The sequence below is a fragment of the Lingula anatina genome, chromosome 10, assembly GCF_051362555.1.
Source record: "Lingula anatina isolate TDL-2025a chromosome 10, LinAna3.0, whole genome shotgun sequence".
In the NCBI taxonomy this organism is placed as follows: Eukaryota; Metazoa; Brachiopoda; class Lingulata; order Lingulida; family Lingulidae; genus Lingula; species Lingula anatina.
In genome coordinates this window covers 9,875,321-9,901,462 of record NC_141776.1, presented here as the reverse complement: position 1 = coordinate 9,901,462, position 26,142 = coordinate 9,875,321, and the positions used below count along the sequence as shown (strand labels likewise).

Below are 26,142 nucleotides of genomic sequence, written 5' to 3'. Positions count from 1 at the left end.
ACAAGTTTTAAATCAATGAAACCAGCGAAGGTAGAGGGTCATTAAAAAACAATGTAATACGAAAATAATGTATGCAATAGCTGTGTGTGTGTGTGTGCCTTTTCAGCTCATTCAGATCAAGTTGGGTTATCAGTTCATAGCGTGGACATCAGGAAAGCAGCCAATGGTATTCTCATTGAATCTCAACTGCATCATCTTCTCATCTCAGAGGCTCGTGTCGCACATTCCTCAGAGACAGGCCTGTACGTGGGGAAAGGGTCTGGTACTATTGTGCTTCAGGACAGCGTCTTTATGGATAACAGCATCCATATGTACTTTGAACATATCCAGAGGAATGTTACCGTGGACAAGAATGAGTTTAATGACTCCTCTAACTACGCTTTGTCTGTTGGCTCGGCCTCAGTATGGATATTATCAAACAACGTCAGGTTCGTTTTTCAAAATAACACCCTGCTAGACAGCAGTTTCGGTATATGGATGCCACATGCCAGAGAGTGTGCCCTAACAGACATCATAGTGTTTGGCAATGTCTTCAAAAATCAAAGTACAACTGCCATTAGGTTGGGTACAAGTTACAGATGTAATACACACAGACTCAGAAACGTCCAGGTGATGGAAAATGTTGTTTATGAATCAAATGGGACTGCAGCCTTTTTAATAGAAACCGGTGTGAGCACAGAAATACTCAACAACACGTTATTTGATAATGATGTGTCCCAGTGCGTTCTCTGTGTTTCTGCCTCAAGTTTGTTCATGACTGGAAATACGTTTAGAGACAACAATGTGAGAAATATATACAAACGGCATCAGGTCGGAGCCAGCCTGATAGTCAAAAACTTTGTTACTGTTTTCACATTTACAAGCAACATTTTCGAAAACCCGTCTGTTGAATATCAACTGGCAACTTGGCATGAGAACTCCGTCTTACGAAAACTAGATGTGTCCCGAAATTACTGGGGAACATCAGATCCATTCGCTGTTTATTCGGGAATTCTTGACAATACGAAGCTCTATACTTTGAGAACCGAATTTCTATACACACCTTTCTATATCACGTCGGATCTCTCCAGTTTGTCCTCAGACGTGGATCCAACACCACCTCCTTACACACTCGGTGGCCGCATTAAGACCGACCTTACTCTTAATGACACTGATAGACCGTACACGGTAACACGTGACTTGAACGTGACAGCCAACGCCACCCTTACCATAGAACCAGGGGTAGCTCTAGAGTTTGAGGATTCTGTGGGGATGTACGTTGAGGGAAGACTGAATGTCAGTGGGACTGCAAGTAAGAGGTGTATCTTTACCGCTAAGGGAAAATCTGCTATAACAAAAAACATGACATGTCCAGCTGCAGATTCCGGTCTGTTTGTGTTGTATCGGGAGCCTTATCGGTATGATATTAACACTTTTTACGGGCGACTTTACGGTAAAGAAAACGGACGCACACTACCAGTTTGTTACGATTCTTCAATTAGAGGACCAATGCTAAACGCATGGTTAGCAGAAGAATGCAAGCGACTTGGTTACACTTTTTTTGGTCGTATAGACACGATTACTGATACGGCAAAGATGGGATTACAACTCCATTGCGCTCGAAATGAATCGAACTTTGAAGATAACTGCTCTACGGGCATGCAAAGATACAAATGTGCTTCGTTCTTCAGAGTTGTTTGCGCCAAACATTCACGGGACTCAACGTGGGCCGGCATACGATTAGGTATGACAGCTCGTTCCAGCTCTATAAAACATGCAGTACTGCAGTTTGCTGGATACCTTGACTCCGGGTCAAGCAGCAAAGGTCCTTCTCTACAGGTGGACTTTAACCGACACAACATTAGCAATGTGGCTATTCTCACATCTGGAGGAGGCATCCGACAACTCTACGTTGACGGGACGGAACGGAGTATGTCTAACATGGTGATGGCAGACATTGATAACAACGCTTTTGAAACATATACGTTGAGTGCATTTCTAAGGGATTCCAGCATGAAAGATATTAGTTCACATGCTGTATTATTGCAATCTTCACTCAGTTGGACTACAACAACATACTTCACGCCCTACAAACACGACTGCGGGACGTCACATCTGGCCAATGAAGGTGACATGCTGCCGTTTGTTAGTTATTTACATGGACCATGTGGTACCTTTACAACCAGACCGGGTCTCAAACTGCGTGTTTTTATTATCTACTCAAATTATCTTGATTATCAGTTGCTTTTGACGGATACAGTAAAAAACTGGACAGTAGGTCTGAACTCGACGGATTCTGTTTTCACCACCTCTACTAACACTGTACAGTTTCTCAAGGCTTGGAGAAAAAGATGCAGTGGGTGCAGTGTGTATATTTACGCTGTAGTCATGGCGGTGGAAGGTAAGTACTACAAATTAAACTGAAATAAATGAAGTTATGGAATTCAGCAACCTATGAAGCATTAAAGAAATACAAGACGGCGTAGTGAAATGAATGCAGTAATTTATAGTTTATAATGAAAATACTGATAGATATAAATAATAGAGATAAATCCCTTATGCTTATTTAAACAAATTTTAAAACTTTAAGGCTAAAAAGTCTACCGCCCACTCGGAGTGCTGCAACCAATTTTATGTCAGAATGTCAGTTCTGTTGTATTCTAAAATCAGATGTCAGCTGGATATGATTTTTGTCAGTCATTTTCTCAGAAACGCTGTTCTCTGTTATCTTTGCATGACTTGCGTCTTTCAATCAGTAACAGTCCGGCAGATTATTACTGCATGATGTCTGAAATTTGGTATTCTCAAAGACACGTTTTGGCAAAGGGGTCATATATGAAGGATAAAAACGCTTTGAATGAGTAATGGTACAGTTCTTATAGTATGAATATACTTTTCAGACCATTTACCGCCATACAAACCCAGTCTTAAATTGGAGAATATTTTAATCAGTGGATCCTATACAGTAGTTTATGGCCAACACCAAGGCTCCACTAATGGAATACGGACTGACGGAAGACATCTAGACTACCCCTATGTGGGACAAGTTGGTGTTGATATAAAAGACTCAGTCATAGTAGGAAACTACAGATTCATGGATGTTAGGTTATATAGTGTATCTCATGTTCCACTGGTGAATGAACTGTTACCGTCATTTGCCATCACGGTCAAAAATACAACCTTAGATTCCAATGACTATGGAATTTATATCTACAATTACCGTGGCAGTAGAGAACAGCTAACCATTGACGGATGTAAGATCAGCGGCACCAGGGGCACATTGTTACAGTACTTTGTCAGGGATGACAACCCCAAAGATGTGGATATCCGGTTCCCGAATAACATAATAACTGACAACAAAGGGAATATACTCGACATCAGTGGTGGAACTCTGAATATGACCGTATCAAGGAATGAAATCATGGGTAATGGCTACAGCTCTGGGTCAATGATCAGGTACAGCGGATATGAAAAAGTAATACATTTCGTTAACAATGATATATCAGGTAATAGTTACAAGAATATCATCGACACGAATATGGAAAAAACAAAATACGGCCTGAGTAACTCACCAAGCATTGTACTGACAGGGAATATCATGATTTACAACACCTATTCATCCGGCGCCAACAGACGTCAGCCAGCAAGACCTCCGTCGTCAGCTACACTTACCATCAGTGGTTACATAGATCATCTTGTTCAAAACAACACGCTTCAAAACCCGGGCCTTCAGGCAGAAGTGTATGTCATGACTCGCTCAACAAAATGGAAAGACGGCTTTGATGCCAGATTCAACTTTTGGGGATGTGATAACACGACCTGTGTGCGAGGACGTGTGTATGACGCCCACAATGACATGTACCTACCAGAGGTGCGATTACTTCCATTCGTGTCGAGATCAAACGAGATGGTGTACACTCCTGACGTCACGGAGGGACATCCACAAGGAAACGTGCTTGGCGGGTGGTTGAACCAGTCCATAAGATTAGCAGCAAAAGATTCACCTTACTATCTGAAAGAGGACTGGACTATTTTACACAATGTTGAGGTGGTCATTGAACCAGGAGTTTGGGTCAAGCCGTCAAGGGACAAAGGTGTCCTTGTTCTTGGTAAGCTTATTGCTGACGGTGACAAAGAGAAGAAAATTGTTTTTGGATGCAAATACCCTTATTCAGGGTGTAACCAATGGCAAGGGATAGTGTTTGCATCAGATAATTCAACGTCAGAGATTATCCATGTCGATTTTTATAGCGCAGGATACAAAAGTGGCTACCATGGCTCCACAATTCAGACAGTAAAATCCAGCATCGTTGTAATGAAATCGAGAATTTTTGGTTCAGCTTTCAACGGTATAGAATTAGTGATGCCAAAGGGCGAAAATATAATAAAAAATAATGACTTTATTGACAACGGAGGTGTGGGCGTCAATGTCATCTCAGTGCAAACCAGAAGTCAAGCTTTAGACACAAGTGTCCAGTACGAGTCAGTTGGATGGCCTGGGGTATTATACGGGTTAGATAACATGTGCGACACAAATACCAAAACATTAAGAATCGAAACTGACTCTATTCTGTATTTTTCCAACAGACCCATATTTTATCGTTACAACTGTACCAAGACCATTCTATCAACAAGAGAAATAACTGCCTTACAGATCTTACAATTCAGCATGCGGTTTAACTACCTTCTCGAAATATTTGAGGGAATTTCTCCTCTAACCGCAAAACGAATTATCCATGTCGACCAAAACGATCATTACATTCCGTATGATATACCAATCAACAGTTCCAGCGTGACAGTCAGACTTGTTAACGGCTACAGAGATTGGAAATACTACGGAACAGAGAGTATTGTGTTTGGTGTGAAAGTGGGAAAGGATCTGTCCATTCTTAAAGGTAAGCATATTGATTATGTGCTAGTTGCAAGCCCCCCTCTCTCTATCTACCCCCTGTCTCTTTGCGTGTCAGTGCACAAAATGTGTGATTGCGTAAAAGTGTTTATACATGCATTTAATCATTATTCACGACACTGTTTTCTAGTCCTATTTTTGGGAGGTAGAAATGCAATAATGTACATGAACATTATGGTGTTTGAAATAATCAGTTTTGCTATTTTCAATTGAATCATTTAATTCTATTAATATATAGAGACCAGAACCAGAAGAGAGATAGAAGGAAACGCTTTTTCAAACAACGGTCTGGGTGGAGTAAATATCACCACAGTGGGAGAGGATGACGTTGATTTTGCTATTACAAAGAATACATTCCGTTCAAACGGCCAGTCATCGTACTTCCGTGCTGAATACTGGAAAGCAGCTATCCGACTGAACATTGCTGGGTCCTGCAGTGTCACCATTGCTAACAATTATCTAGATGGGAACCACGGCGGCATTCTTGCAAGAATCCACAGCCAGAGCATAAACATTAACATTTGGAGCAACCAGATCGTCCGTACAACCCAGCAGGAGAGCATACTGGTTGTAGCAGTAGAGGACGGTCCACACACACACCAATGCAGTATAGATGGAAATGTAATACAACACGGACAGGGAGATAGGTACAGTGATGTCCTCCACCTGGAGGGTGTGTCTGGAACCGTCACAAACAACTACATCTACAACAACACGGGTCTTCATGTGATGTGGTGGACAACACAACCCAAAAGAAACACGATGGAGGTCACTACTGACAACGTCATATATTATAACATCGCAAGAGACGCAAACAACATGGCGGCTGTAGTTGCTGGTGTGTCATCATCGTTTCTCCATGGTAACTATTTTCACAATCCGTCTTTTAAGTTCGAAATAACAAGTGAAGGAGCTTCTACAGCTGTGAATGCGTCATTCAACTGGTGGGGACTGACAGGGCATGCGCAGATCAAGCAGAGGATTCGAGACAATAGCACTGGGTTCTCCCTCCCTCACGTCATAATACAGCCCATACTAGATTCAAAAGCAGATTTTCTAAATGGTAAGTTTTTTATTTTAATGCTACTTTTTAAGTTCTTGTTGTCTTGGTCTTTCCCGTCTATAGAATTGTAGATTCAATGGATATTCCTTTTTTTATATCTATAGCTTTTTCTTTTACTCAATTTTTACCATATGACATGGCAGCATTCTACCGCGATATTCTTTGGCAGCACTTCCTATATTTTTGTTGAAATCTTCACCCCAGGGCCCAAGGTATCCCCAGCATATTTCCCACGACAAATCCCGGAAGTAATAAACGGCACGTTCCTGCCGGACACCAGAGATTGTAGTCGATTCTATGAGTTCACAGCACGCGGAACCATCCCTCGAGTATGTCCACGTGGTTTAGTGTGGAACCCGGAAGTTAAAGCGTGTGATGTACACGGATGTCTTCCAGTTAAACAATTTGGTAAATAATGTGCTATAATATAGTTAGACGTGAATCCAAGCATCCCCCTGTAGCTCTGCATTTGGCTTAAAAGTTATGTCGATTCACTTGCTTTGTATTTTTAAAATATCAACCTGTGTATTACCACTTGTATGTACAGTTCTGGTGTATTTTGATTACAACAGAACATATAGAACATATATAATTGCCATCACATATCTTTCTCTTCCTTGACATGCCATATAATAGCTAAAATTGGCATCAAAAGGTACCAGACGGGAGGCCATAATTATTGATTGGAATGTTTGTAACTGTAGGTGACCAGTTAGTACTAATATATATATATGTGTATGTGTGTGTGTGTGTGTGTGTGTTTGTGTGTGTGTGTGTGTGTGTGTGTGTGTGCTGGGCTCCTTAGAACACATATGCTGCTTGATGCATGCATGGTGACTACGATGACTTAACTTGAAGACCTTAGTTTAGACATTTCAGATAATGTGACCTGGTTCCAGGTTTGTGTCCGTTGGGATGGTTGCAGAACGATAGCATATGTTACCTGTACGTTGGGGGAGTGCAGACATTCTCAGATGCTGTTGGATCTTGTGAGGTAAGGATGTTCTGAAGGGGCAGATTATTTGCTGGTGCTAGCCGATCACAAATACGTTATCCTTTGTATAGTTGTGTTCATATTATGCATCGCTAAACTCATTCTATCATTTTTAAATGATTCGATCACTTTTTTAAAAAGTTAAATGTTCATTGCCAAAGTTGATTTGTACATTTTAGCCCCGTCCTAGACGTCCTAGTTTTTGACACACTTACGTCGCGTAACTCTTACCTATATGAATGTAATAGAAGATGGATCTCTGTTAAACGAAGCCTACGGTAGATCAGTATCTTAACACCAGAACCGATACCGTAGCGGATGCTGTTGTTACTGATTAATTGTTACCGTATTACTGTTTTTGTTACTTTTTTTGCTTCAAGCACACAAGGATTTCTCATTGTCCTGAGTACCGATCAGAATAGATCCGATTTTTCTTTATATATCTTGATATATTTTTGATATTTTGATCATGTGGACACGTCATCCAAAGGTTAACCAAAGGTTAATCTCACACTCGCTGTCACAGCCTACTTGTGGGTCTAAACCGTTATTTTTTAACGTATTTTGGCTATTCATGGTGTTGTTTATCTTATATCTCAGAAAGAATACAGCATGCCGTTCAGTCCACAAGGAGAAGAGGAAAGCGACTTTGTCGCAAGCGTTCTTAAATCTCGCGCAATTGGACAACAAAGCTATGGGCTATGGACTGGAAATCAAGATTGGGTAGAGTATTTTACGTTACAGATATGCATTTGGTTATGCTGTAAGCCTACCGTGTAGTAGTAATAGGTGTTCCTATACAGATGCAGCTGCAAATGACATTTTATTTGACCTCAAGTGAGAACCATTTTTTTCAACGCCCTCTTTTGTCATGTTTACTAGTATATGGTAAAGTTATCCCGCACGAAAATGCAGTAGTATCGAAGTAGCAAAGAAGCATTAACGCAGTAGTGGTGTGGAGCATATTTGCAGTAGAAATGCAGTATACCCTACTGCAATTCTACTTCAAAAATTACATAGGGTTGTACAGAGGAGGAGCATTAATGCAGTAGATTAGCAGCATGATAGAAGCATGTTTCAAATATGCTAATTAGCTCCCAATGCGAAGCAGATTTGAAGCATATTTGCAGTATGATTGCAGTAGTCTACTGCGCTGGAGCATCTACTGCGTTTTCGTGCGGGATGCGACAGGTCCATGGTCATTTCCCCGGGAGCTTCCTATAGTCCCCCACATTTAATTCAAGTGATGTTATCTTCCAGAAAAGTGGCAAGTGCTCACTGTTTAACATCACCGCGGTAGATGGAAGTGGGGGCACTTATTTGGAAGAATGTTCCCACTTTGCGCCTTTCATTTGCAAACGTACAGCAGGTAATAGTAAGGATGCTGTGTCCAGGCGATTTGATCTATGGCCATAATGACCATCGTTGGACCGCTCGTTTTTTTTAACTCTTTAGTGCGTTGCATTTTATTTCTACGATGTTTTTTTATCTTATATATACACGCTTTGGTTTCAAATTTCTTTCGTGTCCCAACTTTTATTTCATAAGTAGTCTACAATTATGTCTCAAACGAACCGGTTGCCCTTTTTTGTATTTGACTATTCTGAGTCTCCCATTAAAATGGCGTTGAGTTGAATGTAAGTTTGGTTGTACCCATCTTGCCCTAATTTCCATGAAAGAAATTTCAAGGTCAGATGTATAATTTTGTAAATGTAAGTCAGTATTATTTACCAGCCTTTTGTTTTGTTAATACTGCAGGAAGCAAGTGTCTCAATGGCTGTTCGTACAATGGACGCTGTGGTTATGATAAACGTTGCCACTGTAACCGTGGTTGGGAAGGGAAGGACTGCTCCGTGTACCACTGTAGAGACAGAAACAAGTGTGGAAAGTACGGGACATGTGTGGGACCGAACCAATGCATGTGTCAGCCTGGCTGGCAGGTAAATCTCTCATTTGTACATACTGTATAACTACATTCACGTGAGGTGTCATTTAAACATTACCGGTGCGATAAACAGTTTAAAGTGAATATAAGTTTCAGCGCCCTATCACTGAAAAAACATTCTCTGATATTTGTCTTTTAATTATCAGAAGATATATATACTTGCCAAAAGATGATTGAGACATGTAAACAATGCGATCAGACTTTTGAACCTTCATACAATTTGAACACACACACACACACACACACACACACACACACACACATAGAGAGAGAGAGAGAGAGAGAGAGAGAGAGAGAGAGACCAGAGAGTGAGAGAGAGAGACTAATGACCTCGGCATTTATATCTGTAGGGTCGTGCCTGTTCAGTAAGCTACTGCCCCGTGTACAGCACGTGTAGATCATGTACTGAACAGCCTGGATGTGGGTGGTGTGACCACAAACAAAGATGTCTGCCAGGCTACGAGTCTCAGCCGTTGAGAGAGCAGTGTGGAACATGGTTCTATCACGACTGTTTCTCTGTAGACACCCACATGGGATGCTCAAAGGAGATCGAGGTAATTTATTAATTAGCTACCAATACCTTCCCTGCTGAAGTACACAGCCCGTTTGTTGTGCAAGGTAGCGAATTTCGTGTCTTGGAATGTTCGTTAACCATTTATTATCTGCGGCGCAGCCCAGCAGGTCTATGTAAGGCGCACTTTAATCACAGTTTTTTTTTTTTTGCAAACGAGTATAGTTTCCGTCGCAAGTTCTATTATGAGGCCCGGACTTAAGACTTGCTTATTTTATAGATAAGATACACGCATATAGCATTTTTATTCCTTCGTGTACACACAGCAAAAAGTTTCCAGTGACTGTATACTTTCCTAAACTGTTCCAGTATATCGGCTGTGAGTACCGGCAGTGTAACTCCACCATACGGTATGCCAGTGATGAGCTCTGTCACAGGTGTAGAGACGTGGAGGCCTGCTTTAGTGACGATGTAAGTAGTGGTTGTTGATATAAGGAACTTATAGCTTATTCATCCTGATACCGCCGAGCGCCGTAAACAGCGACCCCGCCCTAAAATTCAGTCTAAATAAAGTTGGACCAACTAGCTTACCAAGGCGCTGTGCTCTACATAACTTAACATGACTCTTTATATGTTGTTGTAACTGTATTCGGAGCTATAAACTATTTTTATAGAAAAAACATTTCCACGCGACTTCTTATTCATGATCAACCCGGCTGTTATATAGTTTTGTTCAGAACGACGGTATAGTAATATGCAGGCCTTATTGAGGACACTTACATGGAGACATGTGCATGTCACAATTGAAAACAGCCTAATGAAAAAAATTCGATCAAATTCCCTTTTAAAAGAGTATTTCTTGCCAACCAGCAGGGTATGTACATGTATGCGGTTTCAGTTAATACCAGTCTACATGTTAAACTCAGTGTTTGGCTGAATAAGTTCATAGGCTGTGGTCCAGTATCCATTTTTGTACTTGAAGTACTGCTTCATGTATCTCTGTAAAAAGACAATTCTAAATTTTAAAAATTAGTTTTAATATCTTTAATTAAAACATTATCGGTTCTTTAAGATGTCTTACGGCTGTCGTTATTGGGACATGGGGAAGTGTCCTCATGGCTTAGTGAGGCCCGACTATCACCATGGCAACAGGGCGTTAGACACAACTCTACATCCCCACGTGGTGGCAATAAACCCTTCTAAAGCAGAATTATATGTGTGCCCACTTCCGAGTAAGCCAGGTAGAGTATAATTTTATCCATTTGTTGTGAACGTTATATAATGTACCACGATTTAATTTTAGCAAAAAGTGAGTTTTCCTGGTTGGCTCTAAAGACAAAAAGCGAAACAACGTGACAATATTTGTTAAAACCTACAAGCTATAACCATATTTTGTGCTCCATAAAAGTCTGCCTCACATAGTGGTTATTTTCTAAAGGCACTGTTACACCTAGAGTAAGAAGCATAAGTGCCGTTTGTCGATGAAACGTATAACTTAGAGCATATGAAATATTGTATAACTTGCGTTTGAATATTGTGTGAGTAACCAAGGTGTGTCATTGTAAGCGTATATCGCCATATGGGGTACGGATGAGTACGGTATATTGTAGCATTGTAGTAGCATATTTGAGCGATAAGTTGTGTATATGAACGTTTCTTTAGCGTGTATGAGGCTTTGAGTACCATATATAAGCGTACGATTAACGTATATGAACGAATGAGCAATGGATTAGTAGCGGACTTCTGTACATGTTTTGTTGACAGTTATTAACTGCAAACTGGATCAACTGAATCAAATGGTCTTAGAAAATACATGTATCTACATCTTTCCTCTCCATCTGGGATGGTTGTGATGAAAATGTGCAAATGAAACTCTTATTTTACCACAAATGACAAAACGCAGGGACCGTTCGTTAAGTAAACGCAAAATACGATCGGCATACGCAAATATACGCAAAAGACATGTATATACGGCATACATACATTTACATAGGTTTATTAATTATTACAACAACGTCTGTGTGTCTTTATTATGATGCACATGTTATCCATGCGCCGCGTATATCTAACAATCGCATTGAAGCGTAGCTGTTACGTATGTTTAGCACCAATCTAGCCTATTTGTCGTACGTTAAGCGTATCCCTAACGTATGGATAGCGTATGGGTGATTTTTGAGCATGCTGAATTCACCCACTTATGCGTATGTAGGCGCACACCAACGTCTGCCTTCGTATACGAAATGTATACGTGTACGGCGTAATTCCGACGAACTTATTGCGTTTGTCTGCGTGTGAGCAGTTTACTTCATATGTTAGTGCAATATGCTACAGGGCGACAGTGCCTATTTTAGTCCGTTTTGGTAACATTTATGTTATGACATTGATCTTTATAAAAATATAGTTCATATTCGGTTTTAAAAACAATTTAATATACATGAAGTTCATTTTGAGGTTTAATCGTATCGTCTTGCCATGGAATTGATTCTGCTTCGGGTTTGATCCAGTGCTTCAAAGGGTCCTCAGCTTCTTGCCTCTCTTGAAGGAAGTGTAATGATTATGATAATATGAAAATAGCACTATATTATTACCGCAGATAACAAAGCGTTGTGTTACTTCTTTCTGAACGCCAGTCAAGCGTAAGTGAAGCACGCTAATCAAACGTTACAGATACTTTCAATACTTGTTCGCCATCATTATGTTACTTGTGCGCTTCAGAAAGGCAAAATGCATCGGTCACCGTGTGAGAAACATATCTTAACCTTATCGTAACATTCTACCGTATGCCAAGCGTATCCTAAAGATATATCGTATGGGTAACGTGGGAATTTTTGAACATTCTCAAAACGTTCTGCTGCCTCTGCGTATGCGAACGTACACCAACGTTTACCTGCGACATATGTCTAACTATAAGATGTTGCGTTTGTCTGAGTATGTTTAAAATTTCTCATATGTTGGTTCATTATGTGACATTGCCTTAAGATACATGTATTTGCAAACTTGTTGTAACTGTAAGTATGACATAGCATTATGTATGTATGTATTAAGGATATATATGATCCACTTTCTATTACAGGTCAAACCATTATTGTATCCAGAGACAGGATAAGGTATCCACGGCATAGAAACTTTTCCATCGTCAGTAGACAAGCAGGAGGGATAATGCATAACGTGTATTCAACTAAGGAAACAGGTATATTGTTTTCTAATTTTTTTACATATTTTATGGATATTCTTTGTGGATGCATCAGTTCTTTTGTGAATCAGTTCTTTTGTCAATTACGTACGCGTATTTTGACTTTAAAATCTATCATGAAAAACGTATTTCAGAATGTCACCTGTTTCAACCATATAATAACTTAAAATAACCATTAACGTAGGTGGTGATAACCAAGCTATGTACCTCCAGTATACACCATGCATTTTTACAACACAGTTTCGGGACACCAAAATATGTATTTTAGGAACGTATAAGTACTTTTCCACATCAACAGCCAAGTTGGAAGATATTATCCAGTATGCCAACATTAACCAGACCGTACCTGTACATTATCTTATGGACGACAGGACTCTCGACCATATACCGGAAGTGCAAGTACTTCAAAATGCCCTTGTACAACAAGGAAAAGTAGTAAATGGTTCCACGGTCCGCGCGATCGAGGGTATGTTTAACATAAAGTTTCAATCAGCACTCCCGTACATGACTGTGTGCTTTCCTGATACTTTTGTTGTACATGAACCAATATTGCAAGTTTATATACAGACTTGACATTGACATTGATGGGAGGGGGTGCATAAAAAATAGTCAATGTTCTGAATAAGTATACATTAATATAGGTTATACAAATGTAAACGTTATAAAATATCACTGTAATTCTACATATGGTCAACTTAGATGCATTATTTTATTTTTTGCAGCTCCACAGCGGGTGTATAAATGTCTTGGTCATTGGTATGACGTTAGCCAAAGGCCCATTGCGTCACAGTACATTATTCTGTTAAAGAACGCGGTGGTAGGAGTTCAGGTCGGCGATGTAATGGTCGGTACTGTTAGCCATGGGTTCCTGGAAGATGTAGAAGACATCGTCGAAGAAGCCGGGGCAAAGTTATACCACGGCCAACTGAAGACATGTGGAAACGCCATGTCCTTAGCGTAAGATATGAGAATTACAAAAGCCTGTGAAATCACGTGGGCATGGCGAATATTCGGCTAATTCAACTCACAGATGACATTTGAGAGTGGATTTTTACACTAACATTCTCTCTCTATATATATATAAAGTAAAGAGTACAAAGTTCAAATTTTTTTTTTCATTTTCTGAATATTTCTTAGTGTGATGATGCAAATTGAGGATAGATAATGTTAATTTCATTAAACAAAGTATTTTCGTGGAGAACAAGTACAGGGATAGAAGTGCAGAACATTTTATTTAAAATCTGATCAAACTATATCTCCAGGTAAATGTGGGGTAAACGGATGATCTCACTCATCCAGGTAACCCTTTGATGAATTGTCTGCTACTTTTAATTGCTTTATTACTTCCCCCTTGATTGAGTAAGTTTTGAATTAAGGTGCATCTCTAGGTTGAGGTGAGGTAAACGGGTTTTCTTGCTTATCCAGGAATCCCTTTGATTATTAGTCACTTTGAATTGCTTGACCACTACCCACCTACCCACTAACCACCACACTAAAAATATTCATAAAATATCTGTTTACCTGTTTAACTGTTTACCCCACCTTTACCTGAAGTATACTGTAGGTGGTTATTACTTTGATTAGATATTTAATAAAACTTTCTGTACTTGTACTCAGTAAAAAGGAATTTGTTATATAGTTTTGAGATTTGAAATTGTGTAACTGTCGCCTGGAGTTTATCCTTCCTGTATTGTTTGGTTGCGTAAATCACATATTACAGAAAGTATCTGATTTTGTATAGCCAGCCACCTTTCCTTTTTCCGGTGCAATAAATAATGTTCATTTTGCAGCCCGTTGACCATCCGTTCATACTCAATTTCTACGGTATCTGTACCCACCGTAGCACTCATTGGGCTAGATTGCTTTGTTTTCCAGGTCTATCAAAACTCCCCCTGGTGACATATCAAAAACAATGTACTGTCATGGTGGAGAACACAATGACAAAAGCCTGCACATAGCTCAGCCGGTGACCGAGCAAGCGGAGACAACTGGCAAGGGTGACGTCATTCCTGGACGTGCATCAGGATCATTTCTAGGGCGCGTCAGTACAAAATAGTATTGAAAGAGTCATGTCAAATGATTGTAAATTTGATAGAAAATGTAAAAATGTGCTTGTACACATTTGTGAGTGCGTAAGCGCACGCACGCGCTTGTGTTGATGCATTATTAACAAGTATTGCACACGAACTGTAGCATCTATCTCGTTTGAAATTTAGTTTAAATTCTACTTATGTAGTATATTCGATATACATTGTTCATGCATTTAAAAGTTTAAATATGATTATTGATAAGTCTCTTCTCTCTCTCTTTCTCTCTCTCTCTCTCTCTTTGTACGTCTTTTAGCAAATGTAATACAAATGCGGATATCCAATGTGGCCCATATATACTTGTAGGTGATATCATTGTTTGAGAAAGGCGATTATATTCTAATCGAGTGTATTCCTGTCCATGACATAAGCGACAGTGGCATTTACACCAACGCCCCTTATACTGCATTCCGCCCAGGCAAGCGTCTAATCACCACGTTGTCCACCGGCAGTGTATTTACAACAGTGAAAAGAAAGGCAAAATTGCAGGTTAGGTGTTTCTAATTTTATTTTGTCCATTTTATATTTTGGTATTTAATACTGAAAATTTGATATTTCATTACAGTTGATGCAATTTAGTATATATATATTTTGTATTAAAAGCTTTGAATGTATGATACATCAATTCAATCTTTTCGTTAAAAAAAAACATTTCTGCGTTCCATCTGATTTTGGAAAACTCATCAGACGTGAAATGTTCAGTCTGTTATTAAGGCACCATCTAAGTACAAACACCAGGTGGAGCTTGAGATGACCATAGGTGTGGCAGCACGACTGGAGCTCCACTTACAGTCCACGTTGCCTAAAGCACGAAAGATGGGAGTTCGACTAGACACCACTTTTGAATACACTCTCAACGGCAGTTATGAAGCATTGTCCGGGTAAAATGCATTTCTTATGTGGGAAGCCTTGTACTCTATACTAGTATGTAAAAGCCCTTCCGTTTTAATTTAGTATTCGTTTTACATCCATGTTTACTACCGTTTTTTATTGGTGGGTCATTATCTGTTGAATACTAAACGCTTTTAGAAACGACTGTATAGTAATAGTTTAAGGTAATCATGGATGCTCACAATGATTTAAATTGCTTGTCTGTCCGTGTGTGTGTGTTTTAAAGGCTATGTGCATTCACTTACAGAAGCAACGACATAAGGATTTATCGTTCAGTTCTTGGTCGCACACCTCTTGGAGTACACTGCTTGGATCTGTCATCAGTTCTGTGTTTACCTGTCAATATCAATATAGCTGAGATAAAATACGGATTTATAGCGGAAACACAAGTAAGTTTTGCTAAAAACGTGCTTATTGAATGACAGTACTCAATTACATCGCTTTAAGCCACGCGCTTTTTTATATACATGTAGTAGAGAGTTTCAGCGCTGTGTTAATCATGTATTTGTGAGTCATAGATTAACTTTTTCACAGTGCACTTGTGATTGCTTTCATCATGAGTAGCTATACATGTATAGTTTATAAACAAACTAGAAAATTCCTGAAAGCGGTCAATAATGTAAAACCTTACTTGTGTTAAAGTATTATATGAAGGAACGAGAGAAGGCCGCGAATTGAAATCTCGTTTTATTTTTAATTAGAGTACTCGGTCGCATTGTTTCTTTGTTTGTTTGTTGTTATGTTTATTGACTACAGTTTTTCAGCTATCGTTATGGAATTTACAGAGCTGTTTGGCACCTGATTGTTTGGGCGTCAAACTGTACGTCGTTGACAGTAGAAAAAATTTTTAAAAATTAGAATTTGTTTTATGTTTGAATTTATTTATTTATTTATTTATTCATGATATAATTTATTTATTTGCTTTTAGGGGATGGGGGTGTTATGGCGACATTCGCAAGGAAGCATTATGGAGAAATTGGGAGGAACTTGGAGAAATGGAGCAGAAATCGTGCATTTTCCTCGCGATGTTGTAAGATAACTGTTTTTGATGTTCGGCAGCTGTGTTAGCAACACGTTTATTGCTTAACGAGGAGCCCCGTTAGTTATGCTGACACCATGAATTAAGAGCCTAGTAATGTATAAGTTGTCTTTAAAACATTGAAACATCTTCAAAATTTGTGGTACCAGCAAACATATTACGAAATAATAATTAAGATAACCGTACTTAAACTTTATTATAGGTCACCAATGTCTCCAACACTGTGCAAATTAATGACGGAATTGAAAACGTAAACATCAAAGTTGACATTGAGACAAAATTTAAAGTGACCATTCCAAGTATTTCCGCCATCATAACCAGCAGTTTGTATCGGCCACGTCATATATTAGACTTTCTTAGGGAAATATTAGGTAAGCTAGTTAATAGACAGTGCCTCCTTAATTATAATGGGAGTTTTTATTAACTAAAGGGCACGTGATTTAATCCTTGAGAGAATCAGCCAACTAAGTTAAGGAAACAATATTATTATCAGTGTAACATAAATGTAGTATAGATATATAAAATAGATAGATAGATAGATAATGTATAAGAAGACCCTGACTTATTTTGCCAGACACTGAAGCCATACCGGGGAACACTGTAGCTTTCGGGTATGAACCGACTGTTGTTATTACGGACATCCTCAGTATTGACACGTGCTCCAAGGCGTGTTTTGGACGTGGTGGAGACCACCTGCTGGTGCATAGGGCGGGAACTGGAGACAGCAAGGGCGTCCTGGTGTTGCGTTTCGGTACCTCGTGGAAGATATCCAGTGGTCGTGAGGAAGGCAGGTTACCCGGTGTGACAGCGTGAGTATGCTACTGGAGTGTTAGTGTTAGCAAAACACTTTTATGTCTGGTATCAGACAATGTCAAACATTAAAATATGTTGGGAACTTAATACAAACAGACATACTTGCGAAATCCACAACTACCCAGATCTTGAAATAGAAATAATTAACGAAATAAAACGAAAATTTTGGGAAGAAATCCATAGAAATACCAACAACAAACTCCGCACCTACAGCAAAATTAAGAAATCCTATGAAGCTGAGCCATATTTGGAATTAAAAGTCCCTTTTACATATAAAAAAATTCTAGCCAAAATGAGGGTCAGTGACCACGATTTAGAAATTGAAAGAGGCAGATATACTCACCCCAAAACAAAAATTGAGGACAGAAAGTGTCCTCACTGTAATGCAATGGAAGATGAAGTTCACTTTTTTCTTGAGTGTACTACTTATAAACTAGACAGAGAAACATTATTTGCTGCCTTACCAGAGGTAAATGTGCAGGGTCTAGCAGACGATACACTATCTGCCCTATTAAATGTGTCAAACGAGAGATTTGTGTCGGCACTTGTAAAGTTTATAAACAGTGCTATGAGAAAACGGAAGCCACCCAAAATGAGATGACACCTGGTATTATACTTTATTATTACTATGTACATGTATTTAAACTTAAGTATATTATAATTAGTAGTGTAGAGAACCTATGTGCTCATGTGCTCAATAAATTATTATTATTATTATTTATTGACGTACGTTGCCTTAAATTGCAACCTTAATGTAACTTGTAACTTTATCGCGTATTTTTCCTTTGAATGCATATGCCTTTTTTATTTTACAGAAAAATCGTTGATATTTACGTTGTGTATAGTCAATGCGCATGATGGCCAAAGGCCACGGGATGTTAAAAGTGACATCTTCAGCTCTTTTTCACCTTGGGGTCTTTGGAAAACCGTCATAAGGAGTTGAAGTATAGAAAGCAATAATTTAAATAGAAAACGCAAATTGGTTTATTTAGCAAGACAGCTGACATTTTCCGAGAATGGTGTTCCATAAACACCATATGGTACTGCGTTTCCTCCCCTTAAGAAGTGGGATGACTTATAACAGCAGAGCAGTTAATATAAATTTGTTTTAGTGTTTGCAGTATCAACGTCACCACGTTCATTTTGATACTCCCAATTGCCAGCACTAGTGGGCTTGATTTGGTCTTAAAGTGCAATTCAAGTTCACAAATAGTCTTACATACATGATCTTAAACCATGAGTAAGACCATTTCTGCTCTGACAGCCAATTAAGTTGTCTCCCCATACACATTCTCCTATTGTGAGCAGAGGTGTCCTCCATTGTGAGGGGAGGTATCCCCCATTGTGAGGAGAGGAAACTGCTTGACCACTTAAGTAGATGTTAGATCATTTTTGATTTTAAAAGCAGATTCAGCCCATTTTAAGACTACTGCTGTAATAATTAAAATCGTGTAAGATCACTTGTGATCTTAAATTTCACTTTAAGACCAAATCTAGCCCACTAGTGCAGTCAACTGTCAAGTTTTCTGGTGATCATAACAGAGATGCAAAACAATACCATTTTATCAAAGTGTCAAAATGGACAAGAAACTACCGAGTTACATATAATTATTTACTTTTGTGCACCTTTTGATTTGTAGACACTGTAAAGCTGCCACTACTTCTACCATGTGCCCGGCAGATCCGAATTCCTGTTCGTGTGCCGATGGCAGCAACAGCACCATGGTAAGGTGATGCCCTTCTGCCACCTATAATGATCCTGAGCTTTATTAACAAAAGATGTGAAATGAAAAAAATGCCGATAAAACTACAAAACAATAGCGGACCAACACATGTCGTACCTAGATAGAATTTAAAAGATTGAAAGGGAAGATTTATGGTTAATCAATTAATAACATAATTTTTTCAGATTTATGCGTTTCGGTTACTTAAACATTGTACCCTAGATTGTTTTATTATTTAAGTAACAGACTGTAAATTCAACAACGGATATATATATATATATATATATATATATATATATATATATATATATATATATATATATACAATTAAAATTAAAAAATAAATAAAAAGCACGAGCCATGTGTCAACCCCAACTGAGTTTCACGGGCATACCCATTAGCAGTTTTTAAAAGAAAGTAACACTCAGTTTGACATTAGATGGGACGTCATAAAAAAATCCGCGCCACAAAGGAGAAATCAGCATCTTTGCAACCTTTGCCTGGATAAAAAACTGCTAATAATGATAACGCTAGATACTCTAAATAAAAGGGGTGAAATTATTACCTGTGTCGGCAGAAGGTGACGTAACTGCCACGGCGTGCGACGTAAGTGTCGTCACGCCGTGTAGACAAACGGCTAAAACACCATTTTCAAATAAACACCTCCTGACGACCGGGCATACCTTCTGGGTATGCCAGTTTAACTCGGAGTTGGGGTTAATACATGTTTCGTGTTTATTTAATTATTTATTTTAATTGTGCATAAATGCTCTGAGCAATTGAGCACTCTGTACCACACGCACGCTTGTTACATATATATATTCTCCATCAATTTTTAAATGCTAATAAAGGTATTAAAGCGTATTGTATCTATCTATATTTAGCTGAATAAATTCTACTTCCAAACATTGCAGATTTCGCTTACACAATTAACTCAGTGGCTTGGTATTCCTTTTCAGTTTAAAAGTGTCTGCCAGTGTGAGTTATGCCCAGACGGTATATTTAAGAGAGCGGTTACCAGCGATATTTCACAACCCACGTGCCCTTGCTTTTGTGTAGATAACAAAGCAAGAGAGATGAACAGTGACGGCAGCTGCCCGGTATGATGTAAACCTGTCACATTGATACTTTATTTAAGATATACTTCTCTCTATCTCTATTTCTCTCTCTCTCGCTCTCTTTTCCACACGCACACAGTAATAATTTTGACACAGACCAGTCTGGCTAGTTAACTGTACGCAGTATACACTTGATACCCCCGTCACACTAGAGGCGGAATGAGCTAGAATGCCGTCGGAAAGACAGTTCTTTGTGCGCTCGTGGATATTCGAAGAGCATTCTAAAAATTCCGAGTGCATTCTAAATATTTTTACCCATTCTTGTGGCATCCCGAATGTTTTTGCCATGTCAAAAACTTTCGAAGTGCATTCCAAGTGGAAATTTATCGAATGGCATTTGAACAGTATTCTAACTGCACTATGACTGCATTCTAAATATTCTCACGGCATTCCGACAGCATCCGAAACATTTTGATAACATTAGAGGAATATTCGAACTGACAAGTGACTTAAAGCCCCCGTCAAACTTATTCGAAATCAGAAGGAATCAAGCCGGAATTACTAAATTTAAAAATTCGTACCATATTCGGGAGGGAATTTCAAATTATCATAAAATATTACGGCTTTGTAAGAATGCCTCTGGAATGCTAAGAATGCACATCGAACCCGCCTGGAATGATTCTTGCACATTCCAGGTATATTACCTCTCAAATGTAGTTGGAATACTGTAGGGATATTGCGATAAATTTCCTCGTGGAATGCACTTCGAAAGTTTTTGACATGACAAAAACATTCGAGCCGGCCACAAGAATAGGTAAAAATATTTGGAATGCACTCAGATTTTTTATAATGTTTTAGAATGCTTTTCGAATATCCTGTAATGTACAAAAAATTGTATTTCAGACACCATTCTTAATCATTCCGCCTCTAGTGTGACGGGGATTTTATATCCCGCCAGAATGTTTCGAATGTACCTCGGATGAGCTGAAATATTAATGTTGCCAGGAATCGAACTACACTAGTGCGCCGTTCAAAATATATTCTAAATATTCTTACTGCCTTCTTACAGCATTATAAATATTCCTAGTTTTCCAACTACATTCGAACTGCTTTTGAGAGCTAATACAGTCGAAAGTGCACTTATCATTCCAGGCGAATTCAAGCGCATTCTGAGTATTCCAACGGTACTCTTACAATAATTAAGGTCAATTTGAAATTTTTCCTCGAGTGTGGTGCGAACTTTAAAAATTCTTCGTTCAGGCTCATTCTTCTTCATTCCTGTTGATTCCGAATAAGTGTGACGGGGGTATTATAGTTCACTTGGGGCACTGACAGACAGTACGGTCTGTCACAATGACTACATTTTCATCACATATCAATATTTACGCCATCCCCAATCTTTCTTTTTGTTATTTGAAAATCACGGGTGTTGCTTTAATGCAGAATTGTATTTTAGTGTGATTGCCAATGTCCAAATGGTAACAATGGATTCATAAAACAAGATGGCTCATGCCATTGCCCCTGTCAGTGCAAGAATTGCCAGTTCGCTCTGCAGAAATATGACGGAACATGCGACTGCCCTAACGATATGTAAGTTTTTTTTATATTTTCGCCCTTACAACCTCCTCCTTATCATTGGCTTCTTATTGTAAACATCTTCAGTAGCTTGTGTCACAATATACTCAGTCCGTTAAGGGCATACCATCAAAATGTGTATTAACGGAGAAATTTATAACTCGGCTAAAATGAAAATAGCTGTACGACAAGCAGTTTCGAGACAGTTAGGATAAAAAAGGATGTCCGTCCTGTTTATACAATTATACAATGCGTGTGGCCCTATATATCGCAAAACAGTAAATTCCCCTGAATATGTAAGCAGTTTTACCTTATATCAAATTGATGCTTGTATATCCTATCAACAATATTTAAACATGCACATCTATAAAACCTCTTTTGAGTTCTAAATTGCAAACATTTACTGCCATGAAAACAATTTACATATCTCCATCTGGATTAAAAGAGTAATACAAAAACTTTCCAGCTGCCCTGTGTGTGACTCTGCATACGAGCCCGTGTGGGAAGACTGTCACTGTGTTTGTCGTGAGAAGACCCAGTGTGGACTGTACCCAGCCTGTGTACGAGGTCGACGTGGAGAGCAGTGTGACCAGCCGGACTGTGAACCCTGTAGTTTACAGACGGACAGTAGATTACTTGGTCTGTTTATACCGTACACTTATACAAAACTCTTTTATACTGCACAATTGGATTTTATGGCTGACAATGAAAGTGCAAATTCATTTTCTGCCATTAGAAAACCAATACACACGGTTTTAGATTATACTCATTTTAGGAAATTATTACCCAAAAGTTTTGAAATTTAGTTCAATTGATATCCGAATTTATACAGAGCTTAAACATCTTCCCTGACGCCAGACGTATTATCTTTTTATTTTGAGAAACCTTTCAAAGAAAACAGTGTCGACAGATTAAGAGCGCGTCCATGAGAAAGCCAGACAGATCAGTCAGAAGGCGGCAAGGTGGGGGTCAGCAGATTTTAATAATTTTTGGTGTGGTAAACCATCAACATGAAAGATATTGTGAGCCACTGGCTTTCTTATTTTGGATCATTAGTTTTAGAGATACGGGGGCAGTTCTTTTATTGGCAATTTTGCCAAAATATAGCATTTTTTAGCTCTTGAAAAGTTGTAATTTTAAATATTCTTTTAAAAAATCATGTACATCATAAGGAATTATTTAGGTAAGCCACATGATAGGTTAAGGAAAGACCTTTAATACCCAGTACAGAATTTTCGAAAAGGAACTGTCATGACCACACAAGGTTGATTCTAATTAGGCATGTTTTCCGTATACTTGACCCCCTCCCCTTCTTTAAATGCACACAACTTCTTTTTTGCAGGTTGTATCCATATAATTTTGGTATGTGCTGAAAGAAAAGGGTTGAAAAATAAATTTTGTGAAATAAAATCTGTGTTAAACCTTGTAAAATTAGAACTATAACAATTTTAAAAAGGGCCTAAAAACGAATATTTTTATACTACTTAAATGCTAAAGTGTTTCTTCAACTAAATTAATAAGTCAAAACCATGTATAGGTTTGTGAAAAGCCCTTAAAATAATCATGTTTGCTCTGCAGACAAACTTATGAAGCAAAAATACATTTTTTAAATTTGTTTATGTTGTAGAAACTAAATGTAAAATATCAATGCTAACTCTGTGACCTATTTTCAACATGGCGGGTACTAGGATTATCACCGGAGCAACTGTGGAGCAAATCACATCGTCTTTACAGTGTGAAAACATAATGCTTTCTTAATTTTATGAAGAACAAGCACTAGAGATGCTTAGGTACATCTCAGAAGGATTGGTGTGCACCAGAATATCACAAGAAATGACCATAGCAGCTGGTCGTCCTAAGAATGTAATGTTTATTTTTTTGTTGAACCACTTCAGACTGTTGTCAGGCTTGGGTTCCTCAATATATCCACCTCATCGATTTACCTCTGGATGTTTGTTGTAAGGTAAGTGATCATATATATATAAACAGACAAAGTCGGTTCTGTCACTATTTCAGGTACTGTCTTCTATATGTAGTAATACCCTGGTCCCTGTTGTTGTTGGCCAGTGGTGGCATACATATACTAGAATCAGATACACTAAAAACTCAAACCAGTTTGAATAATAAGTTTGAATATTTTAAAGTTATATAAAGAATTAAAAGATGTACTTGTATATTTTAATTCATAGAATTTTACTTGATTTCTATTTCATGGTAAATATGTCTGCTGAAAAGAATCAACTGTGTACCTAACTTACGAAGTATGTTTGTGCATTAAATTCTAGGGCTTTGTTACATGTGTTATCATAACACAAACAGTTAAGGACAACTGAGCTTGTAGACAGCTTCATTAGAAATTTCTAACCCAGAATCAGAGGTATGTAACACATTCAGTTTCAAGTTTTGACATTTTAGGGGATGTTACTTGTGCCAGTTTTTTATGTTTTAGTTTCAGATTTATGTGTGTTTACAATGAAGTCGAAGTTAACCACCTAGCTTTATGTGACTTTGTAACACACTGTGCTTCAATTTTCAAGAGTACACTTGTACAACTAAAAGTACTTTAGTAAAATCAGGAAAACTTTGCAGTCCATTATGTTGTTCATGTTGCTTTGCAAGGGGGTGTGCCAGACAATTTAGCTGATTACAACGACTGATCCTGAGTGTGATACTCCGCTGAGATGGATTGATCCTGCTATGGTAGTTTCTATTCTGAACACAGTAAGCCTTTGTTGTTGTAAAACATTTATTGATGTTATGTTTATTTTTCAGATTTTACATCCTAGGCCTGGATGTGAACCTTGACCTGGACAATCTTACAGACAATAATAGAAGAGTCACCTGAAATTGCACAGGCAAATTCATCAGATTCAGATGTGAGCACCAACTCTGTCTTTCTATCATGAAATTCTGGTAGCTACATCATGCATATTTGATTTCATTTTCAATAATTGTTTTTACTTGTGCAATATGTTTGATCAGTATATTATTTAGTCATTGTTTTTATACAGCAATTAACATAAGTTTTAAATATGTTTAATACATTTTCTTTTGACAGCCTGTCCTGCCATCTTCAGGTAGACGCAGTAGTGGATATCCTGGCAAACCTTTATTGGACTTAGAGCCACCTTGGGACAATCCCCCACAACAAATGTGCATCTTAGGCTTGGCAATCTCAGTCAGTTTTGTAGGAAAGGAGGATTGGCACCATTGAATTGACAAATATTGACAATTGACAGTTTAGTCACACTAAACTATAGTGGCATGTTGCTTCAAGTTACCACACTTATTCTAAGATTGCTGAATTATCATTACTGTAGGAGACCCTGGGTCTCTCAACCAGAAGAAGAAACTTGGGGATCAATCAGTCATAAGATTAAAATCTGTGGAACACTAACCATCACCATGGGCGTAACTAGGCATACGCACGAATGCACTGTGCGTACAATTTTTTTGCCAACCATGATATTATTTTATATAAATTTAGTGTATTTTTCACGGAATATAAAAGAAAATCCTCTGCTTATTAAAGTCGCCTGTATGTACAAATCCTCTGTATCAATTGTAAAGGCACAATTGTTCTGCCCCCCCTCAGTAAAGAAATACAAGTGCGTACAATTTTTAAAGGTCTGGTTACGCCCCTGATCACTGTTGTGTTCAGTATATGGAAAAGATGACAGTGATATTGGAACCTTGGAGATTCATAACTTGATTTCACTCCTGTGAAAAGTAACTGCTTTGTTCTTTTACTGTCCAATTGATAATATGAAAATAAAGTACTCCTCCTGTCATTGTATGTTGCTGACTCTGTTTTAATTTTCTTTATAGAAAAAGAATATAGATATCAAGATATCACATGTATTTACAAAGCCTATGAATCATTTGAAAGGAAAAAGAATGGTTAAAAAATGCAATATAAATCATTTCAAGTGGATTAATTAGTGATGCACTTGAGAAAACTGATAAAAGGAGACAGTCATTCCCTTTTACCTTTAGAAAAATCCTTTGTATTTTTTTTCTCTATTGCTCCCTGAAAATAAGGTATATACACAATGCTGATGACATTGGATGTGCACAGTAATAACTCATTAAATGGGGGAGGGGGGGTTGAATAACTTGTCACTAAAAATTTTAAATTTATTCAGAAGTTGTATGGCTCTGTTTGAAAAGAATATTATTTGAGCAATCCTGTATTACAGATCTCAAAATAAAAAACCTGCAAAAATGGGCCTCTTGATTATTTTGAGGAATTAGGGTAACTGTATTTTGGACAGAATTGATGGCAGCCATCTTGTATTTATAAAAATTTGATAGATTTGCCCTTATCAAAGCACAGTTTGAATTCCTGGCCGTGAGTCTTT

At 38.3% G+C, this 26,142-nt stretch overlaps 1 protein-coding gene and 1 long non-coding RNA gene across 2 annotated transcripts in view; both read left to right on the top strand.

Moving 5' to 3' along the window:
* The window catches only part of LOC106153054 (uncharacterized), a 77,260-nt gene that overhangs the window by 31,531 nt on the left and 19,587 nt on the right, over positions 1-26,142 (top strand). Inside the window, exons 6-30 of the mRNA XM_086997510.1 lie at positions 107-2,380; positions 2,880-4,874; positions 5,127-5,951; positions 6,156-6,359; positions 6,851-6,945; positions 7,546-7,668; positions 8,206-8,314; positions 8,704-8,885; positions 9,241-9,444; positions 9,771-9,872; positions 10,474-10,642; positions 12,475-12,591; positions 12,863-13,060; positions 13,317-13,551; positions 14,470-14,635; positions 14,988-15,170; positions 15,396-15,562; positions 15,820-15,961; positions 16,501-16,602; positions 16,814-16,982; positions 17,186-17,420; positions 19,065-19,149; positions 20,108-20,248; positions 21,663-21,796; positions 22,248-22,420. Of these exons, the coding sequence (XP_086853636.1) occupies positions 107-2,380; positions 2,880-4,874; positions 5,127-5,951; positions 6,156-6,359; positions 6,851-6,945; positions 7,546-7,668; positions 8,206-8,314; positions 8,704-8,885; positions 9,241-9,444; positions 9,771-9,872; positions 10,474-10,642; positions 12,475-12,591; positions 12,863-13,060; positions 13,317-13,551; positions 14,470-14,635; positions 14,988-15,170; positions 15,396-15,562; positions 15,820-15,961; positions 16,501-16,602; positions 16,814-16,982; positions 17,186-17,420; positions 19,065-19,149; positions 20,108-20,248; positions 21,663-21,796; positions 22,248-22,420 (8,529 nt within the window). The remainder of the gene's footprint in view (positions 1-106; positions 2,381-2,879; positions 4,875-5,126; positions 5,952-6,155; positions 6,360-6,850; positions 6,946-7,545; positions 7,669-8,205; positions 8,315-8,703; positions 8,886-9,240; positions 9,445-9,770; positions 9,873-10,473; positions 10,643-12,474; positions 12,592-12,862; positions 13,061-13,316; positions 13,552-14,469; positions 14,636-14,987; positions 15,171-15,395; positions 15,563-15,819; positions 15,962-16,500; positions 16,603-16,813; positions 16,983-17,185; positions 17,421-19,064; positions 19,150-20,107; positions 20,249-21,662; positions 21,797-22,247; positions 22,421-26,142) is intronic.
* On the top strand, positions 22,693-25,577 carry LOC106157603 (uncharacterized). Its single transcript, XR_015331299.1, has 4 exons — positions 22,693-23,744; positions 24,067-24,158; positions 24,554-24,657; positions 24,840-25,577. It is a non-coding gene; the product is annotated as an uncharacterized LOC106157603 (long non-coding RNA).